The sequence below is a fragment of the Heterodontus francisci genome, chromosome 3 (assembly GCF_036365525.1).
Source record: "Heterodontus francisci isolate sHetFra1 chromosome 3, sHetFra1.hap1, whole genome shotgun sequence".
Taxonomy (NCBI): Eukaryota; Metazoa; Chordata; class Chondrichthyes; order Heterodontiformes; family Heterodontidae; genus Heterodontus; species Heterodontus francisci.
Window position 1 is genome coordinate 100,975,802 of NC_090373.1, and position 13,047 is coordinate 100,988,848.

Here is a 13,047-nt window from a genome sequence, read left to right on the forward strand (position 1 = left end):
GGACTAGGGGACACAGATTTAAGGTTTCGGGCAAGAGATGCAGGGGGGAATGAGAGGATTAACTTTTTTACGCAGCAAGTGGTAATGACCTGGAACTCGCTGCTTACAAGGGTGGTGGAAGTGGAGATGATGAATGATTTCAAAAGGAAATTGAATGGGCACTTGAGGGAAATAAACTTGCAGGGCTACAGGGATTGAGCAGGGAAGTGGGGCTGACTGAACTGCTCCATGGAGAGCTGGCATGGATTCAATGGGCCAAATGGCCTCCTTCTATGCCATAAATGACTCTATGACTTTATGATCACATTAACCCATTTTTACAGGATATCTGCCCACTTCATGTCACGCATTTTTTCTCGCATGTAAAACAACAGGGGCATGATATGTGCCCCTTTATAGGCAGGAATTTCATTTAAATATAGAAGTATGAACAGGACTATCCTGCACGACAGACCACAGATTTGTGCACATAGAACATTCTGCTTATAATTAAACCCATGTAAATTAAGCAACTCGGGATGCAAGGTAATATTAATTATATTGATAAAGAGCACTAATGTTACAGTAAATATATTTTAGGCACATCACCATTTTTCTTTGTGTTCGACCGGAGTTTGGGTTTTAACAAGTTTTTATACCAATTGCGATGCTCTTTTTTTGCCTGCAATGGGTTTCTCAATGAGAATTACATTGAGCTTTTTTGGAGGAAAAGGAACACGGACAGAGGAATGCTGGGCAGATCAGGCTGTTGCGCTCATCTGATCACACCTCCATCTGCAGGTGCATATAATCCAATTTGGCAAATGATTAGAACTAAGATAGCAGACCAGGTGGCATAAATAAGGTAAGTGAAATCCTGGCTAATGATAATGAAGCAGTTTGGGCCCACAGGTAACAAGACCTGAACAACATTCAGATTTAGGTTGATAAGTGGCAAATAACATTTACACCACACAAGTACCAGGCAGTGGCTACCTCAAACAAGAGACAGTCTAATGACCATCTCTTGACATTCAACGGCATTATCATCACTGAATTCCCTACCATTGACATCCTGGAGGCATCACCATTGAGCAGAAACTTAACTGGACCAGCCACATAAATACTGTGGCTGCAAGAGCAGGTCAGAAGATGGGTATTCTGTAGCGTGTTACTCACCTCCTGACTCCCCAAAGCCATGTACAAAGCACATGTCAGGAGTGTGATGGAATACCCTCCACTTGCCTGGATGAGTGCTGGTCCAACAAGACTCAGGAAGCTCGACACAATCCATGACAATGCAGCCTGCTTGATTGGCACCCCATCCACCATTTTAAAAGTTCACTCCATCCACCGCCAGCGCTCTTTGGCTGCAGTGTGCACCATCTATAAGATGCTCTGCAGTAACTCATCAAGGCCCCTTCAACAGCACCTTCCAAACCTGCCAGCTCTACCGCTTAGATAAACAAGGGCATCTGGTGCTTGGGAGCACCATCATCTGCAAGTTCCCCACCAAGTCACTCACCATCCTTTACTTGGAAATATATTGCCATTCTATATTGTCACGGGGTCAAAATCCTGGAACTCCCTTCCGAACAGCACTGTGGGTGCACCGACACCACATGGACTGCAGTGGTTCAAGAAGGCAGCTCACCACCACTTCTCAAGGGCAATAGAGATGGGTAATAAATGCTGGCTTTTCCAACAACACCCACATCTCACGAACGTACAAAAGATGTTGATGCTTTCTCAGAAACATCCAAATCACAGTATGCCACACTTTCAGCGGTATTGCATAATGGAAGCAGTGCCAGGGTAATCATCAGCCAGCATAGCCTGATTGGCCATATCTGCTGCACTGTCACCAACCACACCTGCAGGCAGTGTCACCCTTACCTGGTAAGGACTCTGGAGAACTGCCTTAACACGGGCAGCAGAGAATCAGATGCAGAACTGTAATCCTGTATAACCAGTTGTTTGCCTGAATTGCATATACTGTTCAAATAGGCCAAAGCTCTAATCAGAGAGGTGAAATTCTGGGAAATGTGGATTTAATATACTGATAAGTGGAGCAACATAACCCCCTATTTTGGATTGCGCGGGTGATTTATTTGAGTGCATGGCCACTTGAAATTGTTTGCGCGGCTGCTCACATGCGGTAACTTGTGTGTCGCCTGTGCAGGGATTTAAAGGTTGCTGCATGGCTGCACAACTTACAGGGAAAATAGAAGTGGAGGGATTATGGACAATGAGAGTTATATTAGAACTAGTGGAGACCCGCAAAATATTTGCGGTGAAATTAGTATCTTTATTGCGACAGTACTTCATTAAATCCCCATTGCATGACGATCCATCCTTCCCTTGCTATTCCCTCAGGACGTACCTATTCCATTCCTTTCATCCCACTAATATCATCCCCACTCCTTCCCACTCCTTCTTCCTGTGCCATCCCCATCTCCCATTCCATTCCTCCTGTACAATCCCAACCCCATCCCACAGTTCCCAGGCAGTCCCAGACCCCCTTCCATGTCATTCCCCTCCATCCCATAGCATCCCTCTCTGCTACTCCCTCCCTTCCATGCAGTTTCCCCTTCTCCCCTTCCAAGCCATTCCCGCACCCCTCCCATTCCACCCCCATCCCATTCCCCACATCTCCTATGCCATCGTTCCCCCTTCCCCGCCTCCATACCGTACCTTCCTCCCAGGCCAGCCCCCGACCCTCATGCGGGCATTCCACCCCCACCTTCCATGCTGCTCCCTCTATCCCATGCCATTCCCGTCCCTCTATTTGCCCTCCCATGCTGCGTGCATTTGCCTTTAAGACTTATATCCATTTACGATCTTAGTATGCTAATCGGCCAAGTACTTCTGGCCTTACAGAGAAGAACTCGATATCTCAAGAGGCATCACCTTCAAGGGAAAACAAGTGATTGTACCTAAAGCTGTCCGAGAGGACATCTTTTCACAATTTAACTAAGGCCATATGGGCATAGAGCGGACAAGATGACTGGCACAAGACACTGTTTATTAGCCAGGGATCAACACTGACATTGAAAGGTTAGTGAGGATGTGTGAGACATGCCAGAGCCACCAGCCACAACAATGCAAAGAACCTCTACACCCTCACGAGATTCCGTCAGTCCCTTCATCCAAAATCGCCACTGACCTATTTTCTGTTAATGGAGATGACTTTATCTTAGTCACTGATTACTTTTCCAAATTTCCAATTGTCAGACAGCTAAAAGACACCTCAAGCACAGTCGTCACAGACACATTGAAAACTATATCCAGTCTATTCGGTGCACCTGAAAAAATCATTTCTGACAATGGGCCACAGTTTATGGACAAACCTTTCAGGGATTTGTGCGTCAAATGGGGTGTAAACCATGTGACGTCTTCACCACATCACCCTAGGTCCAATGGTCCCACCGAGTGAATGGTCAAAGTCACAGACAAAGCATATATCCTCAAGTGTAGGACAACGAAACAAGACTTTCATGTTACCATACTCCACCTCAGAGCTAGACCTATGGATATGGGCTTACTGTCACCAGCAGAGATCATGGTTCGCAGACAAGTGTGAATGATTCTGCCAAGCCATCATTTGTCCATATTCTCTGAGGTGCAGGAGACACTGCTCGAGAAACAAGGGATAATGAAGGTGGTGCATGACCGACAGGCAGGGGCAGAACTACCTCAACTACATATAGGACAAAAGGTCAGGATCACACACCCCACAATGAAAACATGACTGCCTGCAGAGGTGTCTGGAATGTGCAGTGAGCCTGGGTCCTTCCGAGATTACAACATCTAGTGGGGCAGTGTTGAGAAGGAACCGAAGCCAACTGAGAGAGCCAATTGTGCACGGCGGACTTGAGGGAGCACGTTCTGACAGTGGTGGTGTGACAGATCAACAGGAGGGCAGCCAACACATTGACAACATGCCTGCAAACCAAGGAGCCAAGGGTGAAATCCACATCTCCAGAAGGTTATATCACAACCAGATCTGGAAGAGTTTTCAAACCACCAAAACGATATATGGACTCCTAAGCTTCTATATTTGTAAATTTCACAATTTCTATCCATGTGTAAATAATTTTGATGTTATCTAATTTTATATGTATTTTACTTTTAGCATAGAGGAGTTATCTTTGGAAAGAAAGGGGCTGTTGTGCGATTATCTTTAAGAGTGCTATCCCTTTAAGATCTTAGTTTGCCAATGAGCCAAGTACCAGTATGTAGTCATGTGACTGCATGCTAGACTCACTCTGTAACTGTATCAAGAGGCAAGTCCTGTAAATGGATAGCTCTGTATGTATATACTAGTTAGCTGTTAATTAACCTGTTTGAGATCTTCAATCAACTGAACTTCATGCATCTCTTTTATGTTGCATAAGACGCATAAAAAGCTCCTCATTACACATGCCAAATCCCCTCCCACCTCATCCCATGCGATCTGCACCTCTCCATGCCCTCTCCCCACCTCTGTCCCAAGCCATCACCGCTCTTCCATGCCATCGCCTTCACCCAATCCCATGCCATCTCCCCTTCCCCATGCTGCCTCCTCCCAACAAGCTGTCCCTCCGCTCCCCCATGCCACCCTCTCCCCTCCCCATGCTTTTCCATTCCCACCCACATCTAACAAACCCCCATGCCATTTCCCCACCCAGGAAGTGAGACCAAGGAGCACAGGGGCTGGCAAGCCAGAAAGGAAGGCTGGGGAGCCGCAGATGTTGGAAGCCAGTAAGCAAGGCTGGGGGGGTGGCGACAGGTGCCGAGAGGCTAGTAGAAAAGGCTGGGGAGCAGCAGGGGCAGGGAGCTGGGGGTGAGTAAACAAGTTCAGGGAGCGGCGGGTGCCGGGGGGGCCAGTAAAAAATGCCGGAGAGCAGCAGGAGCTGGGGGCCAGTAGCTTGTAACCAAGGCTGGAATTTGCACCTTCATCCTTTACCTAACTCAAAGAACAAAGAACAAAGAAAATTACAGCACAGGAACAGGCCCTTCGGCCCTCCAAGCCTGCGCCGATCCAGATCCTCTATCTAAACATGTCGCCTATTTTCTAAGCGTCTGTATCTCTTTGCTTCCTGCCCATTCATGTATCTGTCTAGATACATCTTAAAAGACGCTATCGTGCCCGCGTCTACCACCTCCGCTGGCAACGCGTTCCAGGCACCCACCACCCTCTGCGTAAAGAACTTTCCACGCATATCCCCCTTAAACTTTTCCCCTCTCACTTTGAACTCGTGACCCCTAGTAATTGAATCCCCCACTCTGGGAAAAAGCTTCTTGCTATCCACCCTGTCTATACCTCTCATGATTTTGTACACCTCAATCAGGTCCCCCCTCAACCTCCGTCTTTCTAATGAAAATAATCCTAATCTACTCAACCTCTCTTCATAGCTAGCGCCCTCCATACCAGGCAACATCCTGGTGAACCTCCTCTGCACCCTCTCCAAAGCATCTACATCCTTTTAGTAATGTGGCGACCAGAACTGCATGCAGTATTCCAAATGTGGCCAAACCAAAGTCTTATACAACTGTAACATGACCTGCCAACCCTTGTACTCAATACCCCGTCCGATGAAGGAAAGCATGCCGTATGCCTTCTTGACCACTCTATTGACCTGCGTTGCCACCTTCAGGGAACAATGGACCTGAACACCCAAATCTCTCTGTACATCAATTTTCCCCAGGACTTTTCCATTTACTGTATAGTTCACTCTTGAATTGGATCTTCCAAAATGCATCACCTCGCATTTGCCCTGATTGAACTCCATATGCCATTTCTCTGCCCAACTCTCCAATCTATCTATATTCTGCTGTATTCTCTGACAGTCCCCTTCACTATCTGCTACTCCACCAATCTTAGTGTCGTCTGCAAACTTGCTAATCAGACCATCTATACTTTCCTCCAAATCATTTATGTATACCACAAACAACAGTGGTCCCAGCACGGATCCCTGTGGAACACCACTGGTCACACGTCTCCATTTTGAGAAACTCCCTTCCACTGCTACTCTCTGTCTCCTGTAGCCCAGCCAGTTCTTTATCCATCTAGCTAGTACACCCTGGACCCCATGCAACTTCACTTTCCCCATCAGCCTACCATGAGGAACCTTATCAAACGCCTTACTGAAGTCCATGTATATGACATCTACAGCCCTTCCCTCATCAATCAACTTTGTCACTTCCTCAAAGAATTCTATTAAGTTGGTAAGACATGACCTTCCCTGCACAAAACCATGTTGCCTATCACTGATAAGCTCATTTTCTTCCAAATGGGAATAGATCCTATCCCTCAGTATCTTCTCCAGCAGCTTCCCTACCACTGACGTCAGGCTCACCGGTCTATAATTACCTGGATTATCCCTGCTACCCTTTTTAAACAAGGGGACAACATTAGCAATTCTCCAGTCCTCCGGGACCTCACTCGTGTTTAAGGATGCTGCAAAGATATCTGTTAAGGCCCCAGCTATTTCCTCTCTCGCTTCCCTCAGTAACCTGGGATAGATCCCATCCGGACATGGGGACTTGTCCACCTTAATGCCTTTTAGAATACCCAATACTTCCTCCCTCCTTATGCCGACTTGACCCAGAGTAATCAAACATCTGTCCCTAATCTCAACATCCGTCATGTCCCTCTCCTCGGTGAATACCGATGCAAAGTACTCATTTAGAATCTCACCCATTTTCTCTGACTCCACGCATAACTTTCCTCCTTTGTCCTCGAGTGGGCCAATCCTTTCTCTAGTTACCCTCTTGCTCCTTATATATGAATAAAAGGCTTTGGGATTTTGCTTAACCCTGTTTGCTAAAGATATTTCATGACCCCTTTTAGGCCTCTTAATTCCTCATTTCAGATTGCTCCTACATTCCAGATATTCTTTCAAAGCTTCGTCTTTCTTCAGCCTCCTAGACCTTATGTATGCTTCCTTTTTCCTCTTAGCTAGTCTCACAATTTCACCTGTCATCCATGGTTCCCTAATCTTGCCATTTCTATCCCTCATTTTCACAGGAACATGTCTCTCCTGCACGCTAATCAACCTCTCTTTAAAAGCCTCCCACATATCAAATGTGGATTTACCTTCAAACAGCTGCTCCCAATCTACATTCCCCAGCTCCTGCCGAATTTTGGTATAGTTGGCCTTCCCCCAATTTAACACTCTTCCTTTAGGACCACTCTCGTCTTTGTCCATGAGTATTCTAAAACTTACGGAATTGTGATCACTATTCCCAAAGTAGTCCCCTACTGAAACTTCAACCACCTGGCCGGGCTCATTCCCCAACACCAGGTCCAGTATGGCCCCTTCCAGAGTTGGACTATTTACATACTGCTCTAGAAAACCCTCCTGGATGCTCCTTACAAATTCTGCTCCATCTAGACCTCTAACACGAAGTGAATCCCAGTCAATGTTGGGAAAATTAAAATCTCCTATCACCACCACCCTGTTGCTCCTACATTTTTCCATAATCTGTTTACATATTTGTACCTCTATCTCACGCTTGCTGTTGGGAGGCCTGTAGTACAGCCCCAACATTGTTACCGCACCCTTCCTATTTCTGAGTTCTGCCCATATTGCCTCACTGCTCGAGTCCTCCATAGTGCCCTCCTTCAGCACAGCTGTGATATCCTCTTTGACCAGTAATGCAACTCCTCCACCCCTTTTACCTCCCTCTCTATCCCGCCTGAAGCATCAATATCCTGGGATATTTAGTTGCCAATCATGCCCTCCCCTCAACCAAGTCTCAGTAATAGCAATAACATCATACTCCCAGGTACTAATCCGAGCCCTAAGTTCATCTGCCTTACCTACTACACTTCTTGCATTAAAACAAATGCACCTCAGACCACCAGTCCCTTTGCGTTCATCATCTGCTCCCTGTCTACTCTTTCCCTTAGTCACACTGACTTCATTATCTAGTTCCTTACAGGCTTTAGTTACTACCTCCTTACTGTCCACTGACCTCCTCATTTGGTTCCCATCCCCCTGCCACATTAGTTTAAACCCTCCCCAACAGCGTTAGCAAAAGCACCCCCAAGGACATTGGTTCCAGTCTGGCCCAGGTGTCGACTGTCCAATTTGTAATAGTCCCACCTCCCCCAGAACCTGTCCCAATGTCCCAAAAATCTGAACCCCTCCCTCCTGCACCATCTCTCAAGCCACGCATTCATCCTGACTATTCTTTCATTTCTACTCTGACTAGCACGTGGCACTGGTAGCAATCCTGAGATTACTACTTCTGAGGTCCTACTTTTTAACTTGGCTCCTAACTCCCTAAATTCTGCTTGTAGGACCTCATCCCGTTTTTTTCCTATATATTAGGTATTATTAGAACAGCATTCTGGGATCCCCTTAACTATGCCATTTTATGCTGTATATGTGTCTGAGGTTCACTCCTCTCAGGGTGTCAGCCCAGTATCCAAGACCAGGGAGCAACGAGATCTGGGAGCCAGTGGCCAAGGTTTCGCCCACCAATACAACCCGCCAACCAATCAGAAAATGCAGACAGACAGAAACTGTGTATTATCATATAAGATTTCTTGGATAAGCACAGATAACTAAGAAGTTCCAGCGAGGGGAGATATAAAAGTTAGTACAGTGAAACTGTAACAATACCCTTGGCTGAGCCCTTCCATACTGCATGAATGAAATAACATAACCTTCATGATGATGATCCCTTCAGGAGCAATACCTTTTAGATATTGTAGCCAATCAACAGTTTTAATGTATTATATGAAACACCTTTTAAAATTAGATACCTTTTGGCCCAAATATGCACTTGGTGCACTCCAATAATACAGCTGTGGTACAATCCTGCTGTCTCCATAGTCAATAATGCTCAACTGCACCTCCTGCCTGGGCAGAATTTTTGAAGTACCTTGCAAATCAGTGAGGAACCAACCAAACACGTCTGTCATCTAAAAGGCAACATTTAAGAAAAAAATGCATTAATTATCTATATCAAAGAAAGTAAATTCTTTACAGGTGATCAAATGCGCCTCGCCAAAAATCTCAGCCCTGAAATTCTGTGAGGGTTTTTCGAGTCTCTCATCATAACTTCAGCAGCCCAGCCCCCAGGAAAATGGCATAATTTGCTGAAAACAGCTGTTTGCCTATGTCCATGTGTGATTATGTCAGTCCCCTTTTCAAAGAGGAAGAATCCTCATGGAATTTCAGGGCCCCATGTCTTATTGCACACTGACTGCATCGACACTGCTTTTTTTTTACTAGTGACTTTTAGATCCTGTTTTCAACTGACATTTACATTGAGGCTTCCCATGCAGAATGAGTTTGTCAGCCTGAGCTGGGAGCCGAGGACAGGGAAGAAAACTACCACAGATGATATCCTTCAGGTGACTGACCAAGAATTAGCACTGATAAATGCTGAGTTTTCGATTGGTTTCACCCAATTTACAGGAGTTAATTGGACAAACCCAATTGGAAAAGTGATAAGGCTCTCAAACCTGTTCTCTGGATATGAGTTAGAGAGATAAGATTAAAGTGGTCTTTCTCCAAGATCGATTACTGCCGGCCACATCTGTTAGGAAACCTTGGTCACACCACCTACAATTTTCCATTTGTTTAATGGATGGAAAGTTAAAAGAAGTGCAACCATTACTTCCCAAAATGCATGGCCATGGATGAACTCTCTGCCTTTCGTGTAAACTCAAAAAATTACCCCCCCCCACCCCGCCACATCACCCACCCCCCCCCCCCAAGCTGTAAAACATAAACATTAAACAAAAGTTATTTTGCCAATTAATAACTCTTACATGATCATAGGTCCATGGAGAACATTCACATTCACTGGATACCCCTGAACAGAAACACTGGTCACAGCCATCGTAGTTCTCTGACTGCAAGTTGAAGAATCCTATTTTGCATTGGTCACAATTTTCTCCTTCAATATTGGCCTGCAAATTGCATCAAATATAAATTATATGAACAGTTATGATTAATTTACAAAGTTACTAAGGTAATGGAGGGTGCACATCATTCCAAAGAAAACATGAGACATTTTCCATCTAAGATCATTGTTGTGTTTGTTTCCAATAAAGTCACAGTATAGCAATGTTAATAAGTGACACTGGAGCACTTTAAAACATTATTTATATAGACATCAAAAATAGTCAATTGATAGTGAGATACCATTGAACTTGATTTCTTCTTGGATATTCCTCTAACTTTAAAAAAATACCCAAAATGTTGGCTAGTGTAATGTAACTAAATTACTCATGCTTAAAGCTAATAGGATCTAACACCAGAAGCCTCTGCCACAAGTTTATCCAACATACGGCCTCCGGGCCAGATTCCACCACCACCTGCCCCCACCCCCACCCCCACCCCCGGCAAAGTTTTCAATCCGGTCTGCCAATGCTTCATAACTTGTGAACAGAAAGGGGCGAAATTGATTTTGTTTCATTTGTGCCCTCCAGTTGTTAGCAGTAAATGAGTGAAGAGTTGGTGCAGTTCAGCCTGTACCTGAGCAGTCGATATTCTTCGCTTCCTACAGTGAGTGGCAGTAAAGTGGGGGGGGGGTGCAGAATGATGCTTATGTGATTGACGTGGAAGTTCACCAATCAAAACCATAAACAGTTTGCCTGCGCGTGGACCTTCGTCGAATAGGAGTGCGGAGAGACGGAACTTGTTGGAAGACTGGTGCCATCAGTCGGGGGCAGAGGGAGGTGGTGAGCATGCAGAGACAGTGGGGGTGAGCATGCAGAGACGGGGTGGTGCTGGCGGAGGGAAGTGATGTGTGATTCAGCGTGCAGGGCCACGCCGAGTGGCAGTGGGTTTCTGCTTCAGGTGCATGGTGGGAAAAGGGAGGAATTGTTGGGGAAAAAAAAAGGTTAGTAATTTTTTTTACCCAGTATGCCCTATTTCTAATGCCTTTATCTTTCCGAAATGTTCTCACCGGCCCCCTATGTAGGAGTAATGCGGCCCCTCACGCAATAAGGTCGGACACCCCTGCTCAAGCAAGTTACTTAAATCCTCAAGCAATCACTGATGTGCTACAGCTCAACAAACTCCATTTTTCAGCTGACATTTCCAGCAGGAGAGGACCATCAAAAAACAGATCACAGATTTCAATCCTCTGGAAATTTGAAAGCCTAAAAGAAGCCTTTTTGCGACAAGAGTAAAATATTTTCCATATTTAAAATTCTAAACTATAAATTACAAAAGAGACTGATTCCTCAAGCTTTTTGTTACTTGCAGAAATTTATGCTACTACAACAAAATTTAAGAGTTATTTTATGGCCCTGGTACAGCCCTAACGTCCGCTCCCTTAAGACCAAGGGACACAGACTTGGAAGGATACAGCAGACAACTGGTTTAGCCATCCACCACCAGTTCTGGCTGGACCATTTAAAACACTAGCGGGTCCTACTCGTTTGTTAAAACTGCTCACTATTCCAGGATCATCCTGGGATGCAAAGATATTCCCCTGGCTTCTTTTCTCTACTGCAAACAGTCTTCTTAAACCTTTCTCCCCTGTCCCCTCCAACCTCACCTCCAACAATATGTGCAAGGAGCTCCCTCACCTCCAACAAAATGTGCGAGGAGATCCCTCACCTCCAACAATATGTGCAAGGAGATCCCTCACCTCCAACAATATGTGCAAGGAGATCCCTCACCTCCAACAATATGTGCAAGGAGATCCCTCACCTCCAACAATATGTGCAAGGAGATCCCTCACCTCCAGTAATAAGTGTAAGGAGATCCCTCACCTCCAACAATAATCGCAAGGAGATCCCTCACCTCCAACAATATGTGCAAGGAGACCCCTCACCTCCAGTAATAAGTGTAAGGAGATCCCTCACCTCCAACAATAAGTGCGAGGAGATCCCTCACCTCCAACAATAAGTGCGAGGAGCTCCCTCTCCTCCAACAATAAGTGCAAGGAGATCCCTCACCTCCAACAATAAGTGCAAGGAGATCCCTCACCTCCAATAAGTGCAAGGAGATCCCTCACCTCCAATATGTGCAAGGAGCTCCCTCACCTCCAACAATGTGCAATAAGCTCACTCAACTCCAACAATATGTGCAAGGAGATCCCTCACCTCCAACAATAAGTGCAAGGAGGTCCCTCATCTCCGACAATAAGTGCAAGGAGATCCCTCACCTCCAACAATTAGTATAAGGAGCTCTCTCACCTCCAACAATATGTGCAAGGAGCTCCCTCACCTCCAACAATGTGCAATAAGCTCACTCAACTCCAACAATATGTGCGAGGAGATCCCTCACCTCCAACAATTAGTATAAGGAGCTCTCTCACCTCCGACAATATGTGCAAGGAGAACCCTCACCTCCAACAATAGGTTCGAGGAGCTCCCTGACCTCCAACAATAGGTTCGAGGAGCTCCCTCACCTCCAACAATACGTTCGAGGAGCTCCCTCACCTCCAACAATAAGTGTGTGGAGATCCCTCACCTCCGACAATATGTCAAAGGAGATCCCTCACGTCCAACAATAAGTGCAAGGAGGTCCCTCATCTCCGACAATAAGTGCAAGGAGATCCCTCACCTCCGACAATATGTGAAAGGAGCTCCCTCACGTCCAACAATAAGTGCAAGGAGGTCCCTCACCTCCAACAATAAGTGCAAGGAGGTCCCTCACCTCCAACAATAAGTGCAAGGAGATCCCTCACGTCCAACAATAAGTGCAAGGAGGTCCCTCACCTCCAACAATAAGTGCAAGGAGATCCCTCACCTCCAACAATAAGTGCAAGGAGGTCCCTCACCTCCAACAATAGGTGCAAGGAGATCCCTCACGTCCAACAATAAGTGCAAGGAGATCCCTCACCTCCAACAATAAGTGCAAGGAGGTCCCTCACCTCCAACAATAAGTGCAAGGAGATCCCTCACGTCCAACAATAAGTGCAAGGAGGTCCCTCACCTCCAACAATAAGTGCAAGGAGATCCCTCACGTCCAACAATAAGTGCAAGGAGGTCCCTCATCTCCGACAATAAGTGCAAGGAGGTCCCTCATCTCCGACAATAAGTGCAAGGAGATCCCTCACCTCCGACAATATGTGAAAGGAGCTCCCTCACCTCCAACAATAAGTGCA

General features: G+C 45.9%; 1 protein-coding gene across 2 annotated transcripts in view; it reads right to left on the bottom strand.

The window, feature by feature from the left end:
• The window catches only part of lama2 (laminin, alpha 2), a 527,518-nt gene that overhangs the window by 307,784 nt on the left and 206,687 nt on the right, over positions 1-13,047 (bottom strand). For both annotated transcript variants that reach the window (XM_068025161.1, XM_068025160.1), the window contains exons 11-12: positions 9,752-9,892; positions 8,738-8,896 (exon numbers count right to left, since the gene is read on the bottom strand). In XM_068025161.1, coding sequence (XP_067881262.1) covers positions 8,738-8,896; positions 9,752-9,892 — 300 coding nt within the window. The remainder of the gene's footprint in view (positions 1-8,737; positions 8,897-9,751; positions 9,893-13,047) is intronic.